General features: G+C 47.2%; 1 protein-coding gene across 3 annotated transcripts in view; it reads left to right on the top strand.

The window, feature by feature from the left end:
• Positions 1–236: 236 nt before the first annotated feature.
• Positions 237–20,472, top strand: part of IRS1 (insulin receptor substrate 1) — a 52,731-nt gene continuing 32,495 nt past the window's right edge. For all 3 annotated transcript variants that reach the window (XR_011740488.1, XM_065844907.2, XM_071812481.1), the window contains exon 1: positions 237–5,003. Coding sequence is in view for 2 of the 3 variants with exons in the window: in XM_065844907.2 (XP_065700979.1) it covers positions 1,375–4,980 (3,606 nt within the window). In the remaining variant the exon portion in view is untranslated. The remainder of the gene's footprint in view (positions 5,004–20,472) is intronic.

Here is a 20,472-nt window from a genome sequence, read left to right as displayed (position 1 = left end):
GCCGGCGGCGGTTATAAATAACATGCCGCTGAATGGCGTCTACGCCTCCTTACTACGCGCCGCGCCTCAGCCTGGCCGGGTGCCGCCCCCCGCCGCCGCCGTGACGGACAGGCGGCGGCACCAATGGGGGCGAGGCCCCCGGCGGGCGGTGCGGAGCGGGGCCGGGCCCGGTGGTGGCGGCCCCCGCGGCCGCGCTGAATGAGGGCAGGGAGGGAGGGCGGGGAGCGCCGGGGCGGGCCGCGGGGCCGCGGCGCTGGGCTGGCCGGGAGCCTGGCGGCGGCGGCTCCGGGGATGGTCCACGCACTGGCGCCGTCACGTGTTGTTCTCCTTGGAGTGAGCCTAAGCGGCGGCGGCGGCGGCGGCGGGCGGAGGGGGCTGGACGGGCGAGCGCCGACCCCGCCGCCTGTTTTGGTGCGGGGCGCCGGGAAACTCCGCGAAGAAGCTGCTGGAGAGGGAGTCGCCGCGGCGGTGCCCGCTACCCCGCCGGCCTGGGGCACGGGAGGGGGCCGCGCCGCCGGCCGCTGAGGCGCTGCCGACTGGAATGAAGAGGAGGAGGAAGAGAGGATGTTCCGTCGGCACTTGGGCTGCCTCCCCTCCCGCCGCTGCCGGGCTGCCGCGTGTGGAAATGGCACTTTCTCTGCCTAACGAGATGGGACTGAATGGGGTCGCCAGCCGCCTCCGCGCACACGAGCGGCAGCAGCAGCAACCTCAGCACTGATATTTGGGGAAGAAGGGGATTGTGTTGTGGGAGGCTGCTTTTTTTTTTGTCTTTTTTTTTTTCTTTTTCTCTTTTTTGCGTGAAGGGGAAGAGAGGGGGAAAGCAGCGTGTATTTTGGGGTGCAAACCCCGGACTTTGCAAAACAATCTCCGCCCCCAAGAGGATATTTAATCTGCAACAGAAATCGCTACTCTCCGAGGCAAACTTGAGACGGGGAAGGGCTGCGGGGAGCGGAGGAAGGGACCCACGCCCGCACCCGGCCCCACCGGAGCCCGACCGTGCGAGTGAAGATGCGTTTCTCTTTCCCGGCGGCTGCTCCTGGGACGAGACTTTCGTCTGGACTGATCGGGACTGGACTTTTTAAGGGCACGCTTACCCATCTAAGGGTGATTTGGGCATAAACAGCAACGCAAACTCCGATTTGGTGCTGGAAGCTGCTTCTGCCACTGAACAGCTGCTCTCACCCTGCTTCTGTCCGTCCCCTGTCCCATTCTCAAAAGGGGATCCTGAGCTATTTTGCCTTTTTTTCCCTCTTTTTTTTTTTTTTTTAATTGTTGCATGAATTTTATTTTAGGTGGTTGCCTTTTCCGACTGGCTTGGCTGTTTTGGGGTCTTGGGGACTGCTAGCTGCAGTAACAGCTCCACCGCCTCTCATCATGGCTAGCCCCACAGATAACAACGAGGGCTTCTTCTCAGATGTCAGAAAGGTGGGTTACTTGCGCAAACCCAAGAGCATGCATAAACGCTTTTTCGTGCTGAGGGCAGCCAGCGAGTCTGGACCCGCCCGGCTGGAGTATTACGAGAATGAGAAGAAATGGAGACACAAGTCAGGGGCCCCCAAGCGCTCCATCCCACTGGAAAGCTGCTTCAACATCAACAAACGGGCTGACTCCAAGAACAAGCACCTGGTGGCCCTCTACACCAAGGACGAGCACTTTGCCATTGCAGCTGACAGCGAGCCTGAACAGGAGAGCTGGTACCAAGCGCTGCTGCAGTTGCACAACAGGGCCAAGGGCCACCACCACCTCCATCATCACCACCACCACCACCACAGCGATGTCACCTTTGGAGGCAGCAGCGCGGGACTGGGGGAAGCAGGTGAGGATGGCTATGGTGAGGTAGCCCCTGGCCCAGCTTTTAAGGAAGTTTGGCAAGTAATTCTGAAGCCTAAGGGCCTAGGCCAGACAAAGAACCTGATTGGCATCTACCGCCTGTGCCTGACTAACAAGACCATCAGCTTTGTGAAACTGAATTCAGATGCGGCTGCTGTGGTGCTGCAGCTGCTAAATATCCGCCGCTGTGGTCACTCTGAGAACTTCTTCTTCATTGAGGTGGGGCGCTCGGCCGTCACTGGGCCTGGTGAGTTCTGGATGCAGGTGGATGACTCGGTGGTGGCGCAGAACATGCATGAAACCATCCTGGAGGCCATGCGAGCCATGAGCGAGGAATTCCGGCCCCGCAGCAAGAGCCAGTCCTCCTCAAACTGTTCCAACCCCATCTCTGTGCCCCTTCGCAGCAGGCACCATGTCAACAACCCTCCACCCAGCCAAGTGGGGCTCAGTCGCCGGTCCAGGACTGAGAGCGTCACGGCCACCTCTCCTGCTGGTGGTGGGGGTGGAGGTACAGGTGGCAAACCCAGCTCTTTCCGTGTTCGAGCATCAAGTGACGGGGAGGGCACGATGTCAAGGCCTGCCTCTGTGGATGGTAGCCCAGTTAGTCCCAGTGCCAACCGAACCCATTCGCATAGACACCGTGGCAGCTCCAGGCTCCATCCTCCACTCAACCACAGCCGGTCCATCCCAATGCCTTCCTCGCGCTGCTCTCCTTCAGCCACCAGTCCCGTCAGCCTGTCATCCAGCAGCACTAGTGGCCATGGCTCCACATCAGACTGCCTGTTTCCACGAAGGTCTAGTGCTTCAGTTTCTGGCTCCCCTAGCGATGGTGGATTTATTTCTTCTGATGAGTATGGTTCCAGCCCATGTGACTTTCGCAGCTCTTTCCGCAGTGTGACCCCAGATTCATTGGGACACACCCCACCAGCTCGGGGCGATGAAGAGCTCAACTACATCTGCATGGGGGGGAAGGCCACCCCCTCTTGCTGCAGCCTGGCAGCCCCCAATGGCCACTTCATCCCACGCACCTGCCACCCGCAGCAGCAGCCCCGCTACTCTAGTATGCCTCGAGGTGGTAGCGAGGAGGTTGCTGACTTGGAGAAGGCATTTAGGAAGCGGACTCACTCTGCAGGCACGTCGCCCACCATCTCCCACCAGAAGACACCCTCACAGTCTTCAGTGGCCTCCATTGAGGAGTACACGGAGATGCTGCCTTCTTACCCCTGCGGCAGCAGCCGGCTGCCCTCCTACCGGCACTCGGCCTTTGTGCCCACTCACTCCTACCCAGAGGAGTGTCTAGAGATGCACCACCTGGACAGTGGCCATCATCGGACCAACTCTGCCCCGCACATGGATGACGGCTACATGCCCATGTCACCTGGTGTAGCCCCTGTGCCCAGTGGTGAGGGGCCTCCCAAGGGTGGTGACTACATGCCCATGAGCCCTAAGAGCGTGTCAGCCCCACAGCAGATCATCAACCCTGGCAGGGGAGGCCGCCACCCTCCAGCCACAGTGGACTCCAATGGCTACATGATGATGTCCCCCAGCAGCAGCTACTCCCCTGACAGTGGCTCTACGGGCTATGGCAAGATCTGGACAAATGGCACCGGCCACCATCCGAAACTCTCAGTGGAGAGCAACGAAGGGAAGCTCCCCTGTGGCGGCAGTGACTATATCAACATGTCCCCAGCCAGCGGCTCCACCACCAGCACCCCACCTGACTGCTACTTCGGGGGTGCAGGGCAGCCGGGCATTGAGGAGGCTGCCGCTACAGCCCACCACAAACCCATCTACTCCTACTTCTCGCTGCCACGCTCCTTCAAGCACGTGCATCGGCGGGGTGGTAGTGGGCCGGCGGTGGTGGGCGAGGAGGGCAGCCCGCAGCCCCGCATCGCTCTTGGCTCTGGCCGCCTCCTCTATGCGGCCGAGGACTCATCCTCCTCCACCAGCAGCGACAGCTTGGGTGGCGTTGGTGGTGGCACCGAGGGCGGCCCCCCGCTGCAAGCACAGCCCCCGCGCAAGGTGGACACGGCCGTACAGACCAACAAGGGCCGCCTGGCGCGACCCACGCGGCTGTCACTGGGCGGCCCCAAGGCCAGCACTCTGCCGCGGGCCCGGGAGCAGCCCCCCCTGCTCCTGCCGCCGGAGCCCAAGAGCCCCGGCGAGTACGTCAACATCGAGTTCATCGCCGGCGACAAGCCGCCCTTCCCCTCGGCCGCCCTGGGGCTGGGTTTGCCGCCGCCGGGCAACGAGGGCGCCGAGGAGTACATGAACATGGAGCTGGGGCCCCCGCGGGCCCCCTGCCCCGCCGCCTTTGTCGCCGCGCGAGCGGCCCCAGCAGCCCGGCCCGGCCGAGGCGCGGCCCCCGGCGGCCGGGACTACGTTACGATGCAGCTGGGGGGCGCCGCCGCCGCCGGGGGCTCCTGCTCGGACTGCGCCGACAGCCCTTCTCCGTCGTCGCCCGCCCTCCTGCTCAGCTACGCCGATGTGCGGGCGGGCCGCTCCGCCGCTGAGAAGCCCCCACCGGCGGCGGCGCCGACGGCTTCCCCGGAGCTGCCGCGGCCGCCGGCCGAGCTGTCGGTGGCGCCTCCGCGCTCCTCCTCGCTGCTCGGGGGCCCTGGCGCGGGCAGCGCCTTCACCCGCGTCAGCCTGAGCCCCGGCCGCAACCAGAGCGCCAAGGTGATCCGCGCCGACCCGCAGGGCGGCCGGCGGCGGCACAGCTCCGAGACCTTCTCGTCCACGCCGAGCGCAGCCCGCGGAGCGGCGGGCAGCGGCGGGCTCGGGGCGCCTTTCCCCTGCGGCGGCGCGGGGGGCGCCGAGGAGGTGAAGCGCCACAGCTCGGCCTCCTTCGAGAACGTCTGGCTGCGGCCCGCCGCGGGGGAGGCGGCCGGCGCCCCCGCTGCCCGCCGGGAGCCGGGGGCCGGGGCCGCGCCCGCCCTGGAGAACGGGCTCAACTACATCGACCTGGACTTGGTGAAGGACTGCAGCCACCGCCGCCACCACCTGCACCCCTCCGCCGAGGGCGCCGCTCTGCCGGGGGGGAAGCAGCCGCCGCCGAAGGCTCCGGGCCAGCCTCGCGGGAGCGGCCACGCCAGCGACGACTTGAGCGCGTACGCCAGCATCAGCTTCCAGAAGCGGGAGGAGATGTAGGAGTCGAGTGCCCGCCGGGGAAGGTGAGCCCGGGGCGGGGGAGCCGCGGCTCCGCTCAGGGAGTTGAACGGCCCCGGGCGTCCCTGTGAGGGGAGAGGGCCGGGGGACGGCGGCCTAGGGCTCTTGGCTGCCATCCCCTCCGTGGGCACTGCGGGCTCGCAAAGCGTGGGGCGGCCGGGGCGGGCGGTGCCCTCCCTCTGGGAGAGCAGCGGTGGCTGTGACACGTTAGGGTAGTAGCGTCGTGCGTTTTTGCCTTAATATCTGCAGCATGTTTTAGTGGCAGAAGCATCCGGGAGCACGGCGTCCCTGCGGGTGTCCCAGCCGCTGGCTCACACCTGCACGGACGGACGGGGTTGTTTCCAGAGCACACCTGGATGCCCCTTTTCTGATGGGGACACAATACTGTGCTTACCCCGTTGTCACATTTCTTTACTTTTTGGAACTAGATGTGCTTCAAAAATGTGTGTCGGGGAGAGACGTGGGTTAACTGTAGCTTGGAACTGGAAACAGGCAACTCCCATTGTAATCCTGGTTTGGTCAGTAATCACTCTTGTGGCCAAACCAGCTCTTGCTTTCCCAAGTGCAAAACGCGGCTAAGGGCATCTGCCTCGGGGCTGTGATGAGTTTTAATTCAGTTTTGTTCAGAAGGTGCTTTGAATTTGAAAACAAACTTCAAAACCTTCAGAGCATTTTATCTGTCACTTGTGTTTCAGCTGATACTAAGCGCGGCTGTCCCATGCTCACAGAAGTGTTACAAACTGCATAAGAAATGGGCTGTGTGAACTGTGTCTTTGACATTGACTGATGTGTTCTATTTTTCCTTGAAGCTTTTCATTTTTAACTTGGGAAAAACTTCTGCCAGGCTGTTGCACATCGATTACAGGCGTGTAAGATGAGTAGAAGCGTTGTTGCAGGCACTGTGGTGTTTCTGCTACGTAGAAACTTCATGCTGTACATAACAAATCTTGTTTAGAGCTCACAAAGTACAGTGCACCTGTGTGAGTCCTCTCATGAATGGTGAAGATTGTTTTGGTGCAGACAAGCACTAGTAGTAGATAGTTACCCAGTTAATCTTGTTGCAACACTTGGTTTTTAGCAGTTTTCTACATACTGGAGCAGCAACAATCACAGTAGTATAACTAGTTATTATGAATATGTGTAATGGCATTAGGGGCGAATTTCATACCACCTTTTACTTCATAAGTGTAATAAACTTATTTTTTGTATTGCTTGTTCACTCAGCTCAAGGAAATGCTGAGGGCTGGTCTTGGTAAGATGCCTGGGATTATATGTTCACCATTTTTATACATTTTGCATCCTTATAACCCGAAAAAAAGCAAAACAGCCTCTTCTCATTTGCTAGTTATGGGTTGCTGCAGTTAACAAGGTAGAACAATGCAATGTTAGGTGTTAATCTTATGTGACCTATGAAGACAAGGGTAATTTCAAAAATTGAGGTAAATTTTAAGATAAGAGCAGATTTTGCTGGCCTGGTTCAAATGGTAACAGGTAGGAAATGATTGTTTCTGTGGATATCTGACAGGAGTGTGCTGGCTGTCACAATACATTGTCTGTGAGCAGATTTACACGGCCACACCCTTTCTCTATTCTGGGATGTGCTTGCAAGAGCTTGTCTAGGCTGTCTTGGAGATCCTTCTCCTTACTTTAGAAATCTGTGTCTGCCTAGGGCAGCATTGGTGTTACGAACTCTCTGGGAGGAGATTTTTGCCAGAGGATGTGGCTTATTGTGCTATAAGTCACATTGTTAGGAGCATCGCTTTCCCCCCACCCCGTTATATGCTAAGATCGAGGGAACAAATGTGAGAGAAAATCCTGTCAGCATGTGGATAAATTATAAACGTGTGCAAGAGTATGAGAATGCAGGGTGGGGGGAGCAGGGTCATAACTGTTTACTTACACAGTTTTTTTCCAAATACACAGTTTACTTTTGCTGTAGACAACTTACTTGATCCTGTGTGTCATCTTTAACATAAAAGCTGTGGCAATGTTCTCTGTCGTGGCAGTAGGTAGACACACCTGCTGTGATTGTGCTGTTGAGTGGAGGATAAGGATGTGGAAGACCTGATACAAGAACATGCTGAAAAATATGCAGATGTTTTTCAAAACAGTGTTGTGAAAGTTATTTTCTAGCAGAGTAATTGCTGTTTGATGGCAGTTCTTATTTCCCAAAATTAGGATTGGACTGAGCAAGCACAGCTTCTTCTGGGAGGCAGGGGAAGAGTCAGGTTATAATTACATGGGGAGTTTGTAGCCATGGCTGTTCCATTTCCCTTCCCACTATGAAGCTGTGTTAGTTGCTTGTAGCTTTCTCAAACATTAACCCTTTGGACTCTTATTTCCCAGGCTAGACTTCTCTCCATCGCCTGAAACTTTCCTCGCAAAATTCAGTGTGACTAGCTTATGTGTTGTTGAGTGTGTCAAGGAAAAAAAAACAACCACGTTTTTGTCTGTGTTAAACAATATTTACAGCTGTTTATTGATTTGTTCTTGTGCTTTTTCGTGTTGGAAGGGGAACTTTAGTTTGGCAGAGGAATTGGCCTACGTAGGTTATGCCTTATGCCATTGTTGGGAAAATCTACCTGGAGGTGAGTGATTTACAGACCTACAAACAGTCTGTTTGCACACGGCAAAAAAAAGTTGTTGAGCACCTTCAGCTAAGCTGTCCTCCTGAAAACTGCATGTGCAGCGAGGGTTCTCTGGTTCCCTGCAGCTCTGCTGGCCCTTTCCCAGGAGCAGCTGGGCAGGCGGTGCTGCCACAGCCTCAGCTTCCCCCTGCTCCTCCTGGCAGGTGAGGCTGCTCAGGCTCTGCTGAGAGTGGAGAGGCTGCCGTTGTTGTTTCTTCTCTTGGTGTATGAGCAACATGCAAGAGGAAAGAAAACCTCTTTGGTATGTTTGCAGGTACAGTGGAGAGAACATCTCAACCTGGGAAGGGAGAGATGAAGCTGCAGGTATCAGAACAAGGGATGAGGAAGGCTGTGTTAAGTACCCTTTCTTTGCTCCCAATCTCTTTCATGGGTTATTGTTTACACTTTTAATCTCAGAAGTGGCAAAGGGACTGCATGTGTTCTTTTTTTTTTTTGTTCCTCCTCTCCATAGAGCAGCCTTCCACCCCACCCCAAAGGCCCAGACTACCTGGATAACTCCTGTTTTATCCATTCTGGAATTTTCTGTCGTTCTAGACCACAAGACAAGGGCTCCAAATCTTGGCCATTCATCTCCTAATAGGTAAAATGACTGTTGCTGCTTTGCTGCAAGCTAGCTAACTCCTCTTCCCTGCTCCACTGTCTTCTGCCGCAGCCGCCGCCAAGTTACAGAGGCATTATAATCTGAAATACTTTAACCTCTTTCAAATGTACTTACTTCACCTAACATTAAAGATACTGGCTGAAATAATTGTATTGCTTTCCAAAGGTAATTAAAAAACATTTCTCTTGCACCCACAGCATTCCTCTGCACTCTCCAATCCCGTTGCCTCCGCTGTCATATATTCGTGGCTGTTTGGGACTAGCTGGCCCTGCCCTGTTCTGTCCAGCTCTCTTCTCTTACCCTGTTAAAGTGCAGCAGTTTCAGCACAGTCCTGCCTGCTCCTTGCTCCGGCGCTTGCCTCTGTGTCAGAGCACTGCGCACTGCCGCGAGTGCCCGGGCTGGCCGGTGACTCCTTGGTGCCTGCATCCTCTGGCGGGTGCATTTTCACGCTGTAGCTGGAAGGCCACATTGCTGCAGTGACCAAATCGTGCTGGGAAGCAGCAGCCCATGGCATGGAGACAGTGAGGCGAGAGCTGGGGTGCAGGGAGAGCCCTGCTGCTGGAGGGTGTTTTCCTCCTGCTTAAAGTTTTGCATGCAGCGATGAGCAGCGGTTATGGGTGTGCTGTGGATCCTGCTTTGGGGATTATTGTGAGAAGGCTTCTAGAACGAGCAGGGGTTTTGAAGATGAACCGCTGATAGCTTGTGTTCTGAGGACATAGTCAAAAAATATTCCAAAAAGGAAACTATTAGACATTGGCTCCGGAGAAACAGGAAAGGCTGTAGTAGGATAGTTGCATGAATCCAGGTATGCGGCTTTGATCTCCGAATCTTCAAAGCAAAGCCATTACTCCCCTGCCTCATTTCCATTTTGTTGATGAGTCTAAGAACTCGTGAAAGTGAGTGCTAATAACACAGAATAGAATATGTGTAGTGTGAGCAAGTGGAAACTTGGCTCACTCACAGATTTAATGATGCCTATTTTACCCAGTGCATGGGTGGTTTTGGTTTTTTTGGTGATGTAAGAAAATGGAATACACTACAATGGGAATACAGTGCAATGGCATCTGTGTGGTTGTTATGTCTTTTTTCTGGTTCTAGTTAAAGCACTTCGGAGGGGAAAAGCTAAACATTTGTTTTAGTCTCATGAAAATACAAGATGGTTAACAGAAAATTACTCATGTAATTCTTGTATAATATACCTGGATTTTTTTTGGGGGGGGAGGGGACATTGTTTGCTTTTAATTTTATTTCTTTAATAGTTTTCAGTAGTTGGGTTTGTTTCCTCAAGTTAAAAAGTAAAGGTGGAAAAACTGAAATGCAGCAAATGTCAAAAGAAGATGTGTACAATTAAATTAAGGTTTTTGGGGAGGTTGTTTCCAGAACTGAAAGAAGTTTCTGTAGTTTTGGGCCAGGACCAAGGTAAATACCAGGAAGTTATGAAAGTTTTCCATGCTTTATGGGTGTTACTTTAGACAAAACAGTGCATTTCTTACTTATGCACACACCAGTTTTTCCCCATATCTAATTATTTGCTGAAATTGAGCCTGTGTCTCCACATACCTGTGAATTAGCAGTTCTCCTCTTTAACGAGACCACAAGCCTACAATTAATGTTTTCAGGTTTTTTTGAGGGTTTGTTGGATATTTTTTTGTTTGTAATTTTGACAGTAGATCAGTTCCTTTAATCTCGCTACATTAAATTGTAGTATTGATTATTCCCCCACCCCCACACTGATTTTAATGACAAGTTTCTTAGGACTTTTCTTTTTTGTTTTCCTGACTTAAAAATTGGAATTGTATGATTTATAAACCAATTCGGTTGATTACGAAGTCCTATCTGGACTTCTTTAGCACACAGGTTTCATATTTAGTCAATGTTTAAACTGATTTCTGAATGTGGTTTACATTTGAAAATGATATAGGACTTAACAGAGCAAGGATGATGCTCATTTTTACCTAGCAATTGTGGAGAGATCGTATATTTCCTTAGATAACACTCATAGATAGAATATTGCAACTTTTAAATAAAATGCAGCGAGCAGTTGTGGAGCAGGAATGTTATTTGACCGATACCTTCAGTATGTTGCATTGTTTCAGGAATGCTTTATGGTAGCTGTAATTTTTGTATTTATTAGGATTGTACAGTTTTAATGACTTTATAAATATATGGTGCAAGTACAGGAAGCAAAAAGCACTTGAGTGTTCTTTTGAACAAGTTGCAGCAACTATTTAAGAGCTTGTTTGTGAAAAAAGTTTGTTTTTCAGTTTATTGAAGCTCTGAAAGTGAATTTGTTCAGTACTGATTGTTGTGTAAGGAAAGTTACTAGTGAACATATGCTTTCAAAAACGTATTTTGGTGTCCAGTGATGTGGAAGAGAAATAGATGTTCTCTTCCAAAACTAATTTCGTACTAGATTTTACCTCTGTGCTATGCTTCATTGGGAACTAATTATTGCATTTGATTGTCAGAGTTAGGAAATACAGCACTCTTAAGAGACAGGGGGAAGCAGGGCGAAATGCTGTTTGTGGGACCTGTGCTGTGGCCGGAGGAGAGACTGTGGGTTGCTGAGATGAGATAATGGGAGACTGGAGGTACAGGCTGGGGAATGGTTGTAGAGACTGGTATGGGAGGGAGGTAGAAATGAGAGACAGACATTACTTAGGGGACACAGAAGCTGTGGTACGATGCTGTGGGTGGAGAGAATGGCAGAGTGTTGGTGATCTGGAGGGAGCTGCGATGGCTGCACGTGAAAGTGGAGAAATGCGAAGGACCTAGATATATACAGAGAGTTTGTTCTAGAGGCACTCATTTTGCATGGACTGCGCTTTTCTGAAGGTGATTTTACTTCTGTATTTTTCCTTTCATCTTTACTACTGGGACAGACAGCCTGTTTAAGAGGTACATGGGTTCCTTTCTTGGATTTTTTTTTTTTTAAATATAATTTGGGTATTCTGCTGACCTTAACAGGGTGATGTGCATTGTAAGGTAAGCAGAATTTTTCTCCGGTTCTTCTTTCCTGAATTCTTTGTCTTGTAGCATCCTTGCCACAACCACAGCAGTGAACCACAGGTAGGAATCTGAGTTAAGTGTAAAATAAATAAGAATGAGTGAATTTTAACATTAAACCCCCTTGCTTTAATAAAATACGTACGATGAAGGGAGAACTACATTCACACAGGTTTTTTTGACTGCAGTATCTAGTTCTTTACACTCTACTACTTGGACAGTTATACATTTGATTAAAAATGAGGTTCATTAGTTTCATAATTTATTTTATGGATTAGTAAGTATAGATTTCCTTAAAATTGTTTAATTTAAAGAATATCTTGTAAGAGAAAATTTCAAATGGCAAAATTATTGTGGCTCGTTACAGCAGGTTTCATGTTTTTTGTGGTGAGAGCTGCGACAATATTAAATACATCTGAATGGCCAATTTGTCAATGCCAGAAGCGGCTTTTGGTCATTCGTGTGTGCTCTGACACGTAAGAGTACCTGTTCGTAAGAGCGAGTGGCATTAGTCTACTTTTACATCATTCTGGGTTTTTGATAAATGGTGATTGTGATGATTATTGTTTTGAATACACGAGATAGAGATAGTAAAGAAAGAAGAGATGTTGGTAACTTTAAAAAAAAAGAATTCTTCAGTTTAACAGCTTTATTTTCCGCTTGCAGAAATGATGGGGAATCTAACAAAAGCCAAGGTGTGAACAGATAAAGGAGATTTAAATAAACCTGGCACTCTTAACTAACAAAAAGATGTCTTGATATATATCTCTCTGATCATGTTTGACATATCTAGGTCATGTTATCTGAAGACTATTATTAGAGATTTAACCTTGGGTAGTTGCAAAGTGTATTTTCTTCAGAGTAGTTTTTGATCAGGTAGGTGAGACAGTGAAAGTTTATGTTTGTTCAACTGCTTGTAATAATTTGGGAGTCTAGTTAGAAGATCTGGTGTCAGCCACCTGAGCCGTAAGGTGAAATGTGCCGTTCCCATGGTGCATCACAGAAGATTTCCCTGGGTACATTTTGTCCACTGTTGTAAAAATCCATTTTTTTACCTGTTAAATTTTCAAATAAGATACACTTCAGGAAGAATGGAATTACACTGTACACTTTGCAGCTGGTAGAGCTGTTGAAGTGTACTTGTACATTTGAACTTTCTGGTGATACATGTTATAAAATGCAGGAAGGTTGTAGTCTGGGAACATCTACAGCTTTAATTGACTCTGTTTCTTCTCCCCTCCCCATCTGTGTAGGTTGGATATTTGTAACCCACAAGGGCACCTCAGCATTGGACAAGCTTGCTTTAAAAAATGTGAATTATCTGTCAGCCTTGGTTCTTCAGTTTCAGCAGTCTGGTTTTCAGTATGGTGCACAAATATTTAAGACATAACGGTGGGGCAGGAACTCCATAAGCTTGCTTTACCAGTCAATAAAATATGTAACTAGTCTGTGCATGGGAGACTTCCTTCAATGGCACAGTTCCCTGAAGGAGTAAAAAGCTCAAACATGTGGAGTGGAGGAGAATAAGCCAGGGATTGTATGGCTTCCTTCTGCCTTGACTTCACTGAATCATAGACTTAACCCAAAAACCCCTTCATTTTCCTCAAGAGGTACTGGCTGTGCGTCACTATTAACATCCATGTTTAAATGCCGAGCCTAGAGTTGCGGAGAAGACACGTGTCTTGGTCGAGACAGTAAAAGAACCCCAGGAAGCGGAGCCGGGGGGTAGAAGCTGGGGTTCGTTGCTCCTCTTACAGCATGTCTCAGCTGGGCTCTCACTGCTCATCAGTTTGTTGCGACAGCAGAGGAGTGGAAAGGGAGGTGGGAGCTGGAAGCGCCGTGGCTGAAGCTGTGACTTCTGCAGCTCTGACTCGAGCTTGCCGTGCCCTGTGCGGTGAACAAGAGATGCAAAAAGACATCTAGAGCGACAGCTTATGTGTATCAGTGAGGGAATCTTTTAGATTAAAACACTGGATGGTAATTCATCTTGAGCAGAGCTGGCCTTCATTTTGAAAAGAAGATTGCTGTCTTAGAAAACGAAATTTTAACCCCTGAGGAGCAGGGAGCAAGCGGCGGGGAGACCTCTCGGCTCAGACGCAGCCTGGGAGCTCGGAAGCCCCTGTGTGTGTGGCACCCCAGGGGAGCGCTGGTGCCCCAGCGTAGGGGAACGTCAGTCACTTTGCTGAAACACCATGAAAATTACAGAACAAGGAGACTCTGGACTTCCAGTATCTTCCCGGTTTGGTTTGATGATTCCTATACAAGTGATCGGCAGAGTGTTAGGAGTCAGTGTTGGCTGCGATGCACATGGTGTGCAAGAGCCTTCATGCTGGTGTGGTACAATGGGCTTTTTCATGGTACTTGTTCTCTAATGGTGATACCCAGAGAAGTACAGTTTGGGCACTTCTGCTGAAATGATGGCTGTTCCCTTTCTTACTCTAGCAGGCACTGTAGGTAAATGACGGAGATGTTGGCTGAACACTCTGAAAGATGGGATCAATTTTGCTTTCCTCAGAAGGGTTTGTGCTGTCATAATTACTGACTCCTCTCCTGTAATTCCAAATTACTTGTTACTTCAAAATAGCGAAATGTGGCATTTATGGAGCAGAATGTTATGGAATAATCAGGAAATAAACTAACAAGTTGTTTAGTCAGTTGAGGCTAAGACAATGTTCTCTTTTGTTTTGTTTTTGTTTTGTCTGTTTTTCTACTTTGGATTACATCCATGAGGATTTTCCTTTCGTAGTACAGTATTTCATGGAGGTGGCCAACAGCACGTAGCCCAGCTGTACAGCCTTTGAAAGAGGTTGGACAGCTCAGCTTGCCCAGAGCATTTGAAATGGCTCCCAGGTGTCAGTAAGGTAATGTATTGCTTGTTTTGGTAGGAACAAAGATCTGCACAATGGCTGCATGGAAGGAAAAATGAACAACTGTTACTCTTTTGTAGTAGTGGTAAATTCAGACAACCAGTTTCATCTGGTGAAAATTCAAGCGGCTAATTGAAATCCTTAAGAGGATGAAAAATATATTTTGTACAGGTAGGAAGTGCTTTGCTAAAAATGAAAATATTGCCTCTCTTTAACCTGCTACATTTACCCTATTTCTCTTTTTGACTGACTTGCTTGCAAAGCACAGGCACAGTCTGCCATCCCTTCATGCTTTGCTGTGTTATGGTATTTTTAGCACTTGATCCACTTTTGATTTTCTGTATTACAGAACACAGTTAATTTTTATGGTGGTTTTTTTTTTTTTTAAGGAGAGGCAACTAAACTGCAGAATAATAAATAGTTGTCCTATGAAAAATAAAGTGCATGAGTATGAAATAATTCATTGCTTGATCACATCCATAAAATGAAATACAGGTAAGGAAACCTTAGCATTTCTAAAGCTTAGGTGTAAGGAGAACCATTACAAACAAAGGAAACTTGCTATCTACTGTGCGTTGTTCAGGAATCTCACAGAGCAGGTTGGCTGGCACATCTGGGGTGTGGTCCTGCGAGATGTTTGGGCAGATTTCACCAGCTCGCTTTACCGAAAAGGGGGGGTCTCGCCCCACCGAAAAGTGGGGGTCTCGCCCCGGCTGCCTTGCCTCTAACCTGCCTGCTTCTGCTGTTCCTCTGTGCTGGTTCCATACAAGTTAATGGCGATTATAGTTAGGCTGATCTATTATTTAGTAACTGTTGGTATTCCCTCATTTTGCAGATAATGGCATGCAGATTTCTGAGGAACAGCAAAGTAACATGTATAAAGAGGAATTTAGTTTATTTAGGAAGCTGTAGGTTGAAAACTGTAAATATTTTTCTCATTGAAAGTTAGTATTTGTTTTAGTGTCAGTATTTTGGAAATAATCTTGTATTTTGTTGACTTAATCATCATCTGGTGAACATGATGCAGAATGTTCTTGAATTCCTTGGATATCTCAATATGGGTGGATAGCCACGTGTGGTTTATATCTATCTTACCAGTTTGAGATGAAAACAAAGGCAGATGAAACTAAACAGAAGAGCAGTGATGGAAACCAAACAGCTCCAAATCATCCCTCTTGCTCTTAGGACTGCTGTGCACACACAGCCCTTCCTCCCACGGCTGCTCCATGACAGCAGCAGCTAAAGAGCTGGGATCTGCTGGCATCTGTGCGCTATGTATGGACCTTGTAGTTTAAACAGGTAGATGGTGAAACTTTATTCTTAAATGGATTAACATAGCTGATCGATTTCTATGCAGGACTGTCTTGAGTACTTTAAAGAATTTAAGGGTTCTTAAAAATGAAACAAAACTCACAAATACATTTAATTCTTCTCTGTGTGAAACTTCTTTCCCGAGCAAACTCTGATAGGGAAAAGCCCTTCAGAAGGTGTGCAGGCACGTAGCTAGGGCATGTTTTTTCAGGCCTTTGAACTCTGTTAGGAATGTGTCTCAAGATGGAAGAATGAATAGTTACTTGGTGCTTTTAGCCTCTGGGCTTGAAACTCGCAAGAGGAATGTTATTGTGTCTTCAAAGCTTGTTTCACACAAGCCTTTGTTGAGCAGGAACTTGGAGAGTCTTTGTATTATCATGCACACAACAAAACCAGCCAGCCACCCAATTCGATCTAATTGGGCAGTGGTGGGAGATGTTTCTTCAGTAGGAAGGCTCTGGAAAATGAGGTGCATATTTTTAATTAGGAAATACCCTTTAGAGCAGAGGGATTGCCTACACAGGCATTTACCAGCTTGATAAAACTCTCTAATTATTCGGCTGCAATTCCCTATCTGCGCATCCTCTCTTTCCCCCTCCTCTCTATGCAGTGCTTTCCCATGAAGAGAGCAAATATTTACAGTTCTTTTAAATTCTGTTTTGACCCTGAGATGGTGATAGCACATACCTGGAGAAGGCAAGCTGAGGTTGAGAGAGTGGAGTGGTTCAAGTTGAAGTAATTATTTTGCTGCTTTCTCAAAAATAAATCAGCATTCAGAACTAAATATGTTGTCATGTACTAATATTACCTAAACTAAGACAAACCTTTCAATCAACGTAACTGTCAAGCGTTTAGAGGAAATAAAACCATTGCTCTAGTGAACACCATTGATGAAGCATCCAAAATTGGGGTTCAAAGTGCGAAAAACTCATTTTGGAAGCGGGTGCTTCAGTAGAAGTCCAGAGAAATCTATTTTCATTTTAGCATGTGACCAGCCTAATTACATGACTTATTTATTCAGAGTTGAGTGAGATCAGCTGAAAAGATAGGAAAATGGATTTCCTTTTGGAAGTTTCATAGTAAAAACAAAAGCAAAAAATAAACAACAAAAAACTCTACTAAATCTGAAATTTTGAAGTTTGTAGTAGCCAAACCCAGTCAACTTCACCTACTAAATAAAGAGGAGTTTAAAAAAAAAATAATTGTCTTTAAAGGTAAGATTTATTTTGTTAAGCAACTTCCTTACGTGTTCAGGGTATTTTGTTCGGTTTTAGGTAACTGTTAACTAAATACAGAGCATACTATTTTGCAGGTTCATCCTGATTTTCATTCAAACACGGTTTGAAAAGTCATAAATATCGAATTTAACCAGCTAGTAAATAGTGACCTGTATTGGTCATTAATTTTATGTCAAGAATCTGCATATGCATATACGAATGGTATTGTCTACCTAGGGAGTATACCAAATGCTAAATTGAAAGGTTATATTGCAGATCAGCATGATTTAGTGGTTATCGCACTTTGCAAATGGCCATTAAGAACATAAAAAGTTACGTTTCCTCATGTGCTAATCTAAATTTGATTATTTTAATCACTTTAATTTGAATTAATCCACCATGAAGCCACGTGTCAGTGTATACATGATAATTAAATATATTTGAACTGATAAGAGCACGCAGAAATAAAGTGTAGGCACAGAAGAGACCTGGTTACAGGACTTGGTCTGATCCAGAGGAGGAGGAGCACACAGTTCATGAAATGGTAGGAGGTTGGGAGGGTGAGAGGACAAAGTCACAGGTACAGAGATGGTTGTTAAATACATTGAAGAATGAGAGTGACGGGCAGGCTGTGCCAACTGACTGGCCAGTTAGTGGGTCCTAGAGAAGGCCAGGTTGTGTTCGAAGAGATACAGGGGCTGAGTGAGCAGAAGGAGAAATTGGAATAATGCTTTGAAGCTCAGATTTCAGTTGATGTAATTGGGCCTCAATGGCTTGAATGATTCATGATCTCTTAGCTTGCTAGGCAGTTATAACATTTTAAACATAGGTATGAATGAAGTTACTTATGCTGATAACGTGTGGTTGCAGTAGTGGAAAGCAGTGATGTGCCAAGAATTACTAGAGGAAAAAATTGTGTAAGTTGTTGGTAACATTTGTGTAAATGTATTTTGGAGAAAGGTTTGAATGATGATCCTTCTACATGAGTGTGCTCTGAAGCATTTCTCATGTTGGCAGGAAAAGAAAGGAATCTTCAGTTGATAAAAATTGCTGTGTCTACTTGAAGTCGATGGGACTAAGGCAACATACCTCATTTTGGAGTATGTCCCTCTGCCTTTGTTTTCCTTTTATTTTTTTTCTGTAAACTGTTACTACACTGTTCTGTTTGAATTAATAGCAAGTCCCCATTAATTTTAATTAGCTACAGTAATGAGTTAGTTCTAAAGTGCTACAAAATGATCTGTAATTCAATGTCTAATTTATCTCCTACCTTGGGTATTTCATCTTTTCCAAAAACTCTTCTCCTGGAGACTGGTGAGACGTTTGATCTGTCTCGATTCAAACCTGTTTACTTCTATGTTTGTTTTGAGTAGTTAATCAGCTTTTATCCCTTTATCAAATAACTCCTGTGATGTTAATTGTGCTTTATGGATTTGGGTCACATTTCAGCATTTGCATTTACATGTAAGGAACAGGTAAAAGCAAAAGACTATTAGCAGGACTGTTATATGCTTAGAATAAACAGGAAACACCTAATGATAGCCTTTGTGTTATAGGACTCCTGTTGTTTCTGGAGCTTTGCAACCTGTTTGTGTTTTTAACTGATACACTCATGGTAGCTTCTTATTAATCTTCACTGTAATTTTTTGAAGGTTTTTGTTTTTATGAAGTCAAGAGTGATAGAAATCACTGTCTGGAATCTGTTTTCATGTCTCTGGCGTTATCTGCGTATCCCATAGTCATATTTAAAACTTCTGCCATTGCTGCGACTGTGTCTGTTCCGAGTCTTTAGGCTCAGTTCATGCAGGGACATATGACAGAAAGCTCTGATAACTGTGAATAATCGTTCCACTTCAGAAGCAGAATGCTGGGTGCAGCTTTGCCATCAGCTTAGTGATTGAAGACCACCTTGTTGCTGTCTCCTTGACCATGTGCTCCTATGGAGAGTTGGTTTTGGCATCACCTGTGGTTGCTCACAGGTAGTGGTGCAGGGAAGCACTTGGAAATGTGTTTAAGGAGGGAATGCAGAACCAACAGCTTGCTCCTAGGTTGGTTAGAACCTCATCTTTCAGGCAGCATTTAAACTTTTTTTCCCCCAGTCTGGACTTGGACTATATAAAACTTCAGGTAGAACACTTTATGTGATTAGTGCCTTGAAACCACAGCTGTCTTGTAGTGCTGCTTCTGGTCTGGGTTCTCATTTTGCCAACTGCAAAACCTGTTTGAAGTGGCCTGTGTGCACAAGGGCTGTGACACTGTGCCTGCAGCCAGGTGGGGTCCCAACCAGCACCAGCTGCACCCCCAGCCCCAGGAGCCTTTGCAGGGCTGCTGGGTTAGAGTCAGAGACGTTCTGTCAAAGTACTGCTTCAGTCACCCTGGAGGTACTACTTTTAAATGAGAATGCAGTAGAGGTGTATTTATGCTGTTGAAAAAAACCCACTTCTCCATTATAGCTTGTTTTGGTTCAGGTAAAAAATAGTAAGCTGTATCGAGAAAAGACATCTTTTACCGGCAAATCTGCACCTGCTGCTTTAGTATTCACACTAGTTCAGCTCTTTGTGTTAGTCACATTCTCAACCAAACCTTCACTACCAAAACCAAAATCCACACTGACAAATTAGCCTTTCTGGTTTAGACAAGGTCATATGTCTGTGGAAAACATTTTCAGGTGAAAATGAAAATACATGTAATGGCTTCAGACAGCTGTCTTTGAGACCTTCTGATGTAGTTGCTCTAGGTGTCATATGAGAAACAGGCAGGGTTCCCCCCTTTCTGCCCCCATTTCTCCTTCAAATTTAGCAATTATAAGAGGATTCAATAAGTAACCGACTCCAGCAGAAGGAAACATCAGTTTCCCTGAAACATTTCCTACTGATCTCATAGCAACTCAGGTGGTGAGTCTGTGGAAGAAAATATTTTGTTCTTTCCTCAAAAAATCGTTTGCACTCTGTCTCCTGTGGTCTGATACAAAACTGAACACGTGCTGTCCGGGAGATGCATGGTTGTAAAATCAAAACTTGCTTTTAACAATTTGTTGAACTTCTAGCATGGCTATCCACACTAGGAAGTGCCCTCTCAAAGACAGCTCTGCTCTGCCTTTCCGCTGCGCCGTGCAACGTTTCCAGATGTATTTGAGTACAGTTGGGGGATTAAAATGTTCCAAAAGCTACTACAGCCATCTGTAGCTTGGCATTTTTTTCTTTGTCTCTGTGTTCTGTAGCTTTCTGTTTTAAGTCTTATTTATTAAGAAATATTACTGTGGTCTGTTTTGGTGGTGGTTTTGTTTTGTGGGGTATGTTGTTTTTTGTTTGTTTGTTTTTTGGGTTTTTTGGTGTGTGTGTTTTTGTTTTGTTTTGTTTTCCAAACTACTGTGTCATTTATTTGGCAGGAGAGGGGGAAGGTTAAAGTTCCTTCTTACCTCTCCTCCCACCCCCTTCTCCAGTGAAATTTTTGATTGTTCTGTTTAATGAGTCATTTTCTCTACAGCTGAAGTTAATTTAGTGCCTCATCCAAACAATGAGTATTTTCTGAGCGAGGAAGTGAGGGAATCTTAGTTCTTTCTCCTTTTTTTTTTTCTTTTTAATATAAAGGTACGTCATGGGTGTTTCCAAAAAACATGAAAGAAAACACAGGCGTAGGTTTCTTGCATCTTTGGAAAAAGAACCTTAAATTTTGTGTTGCATGAGCTTGACTTAGTGTGTTCAGGTTATGTTCCTCCTCTTCACAGACCCACGGAAATCCATCAGCTCAGGTAGATGAGTAGTTTTCTTCCACCTTGAGTAGCTCTGGCAGTGCGAATGTTTGGCATTTTCTAGTGGATGTGT

This window comes from Patagioenas fasciata, chromosome 9, assembly GCF_037038585.1.
Source record: "Patagioenas fasciata isolate bPatFas1 chromosome 9, bPatFas1.hap1, whole genome shotgun sequence".
Classification (NCBI taxonomy): Eukaryota; Metazoa; Chordata; class Aves; order Columbiformes; family Columbidae; genus Patagioenas; species Patagioenas fasciata.
Note: the sequence above shows the minus strand (reverse complement) of the source record. Positions and strands in the feature narration are given on the sequence as shown.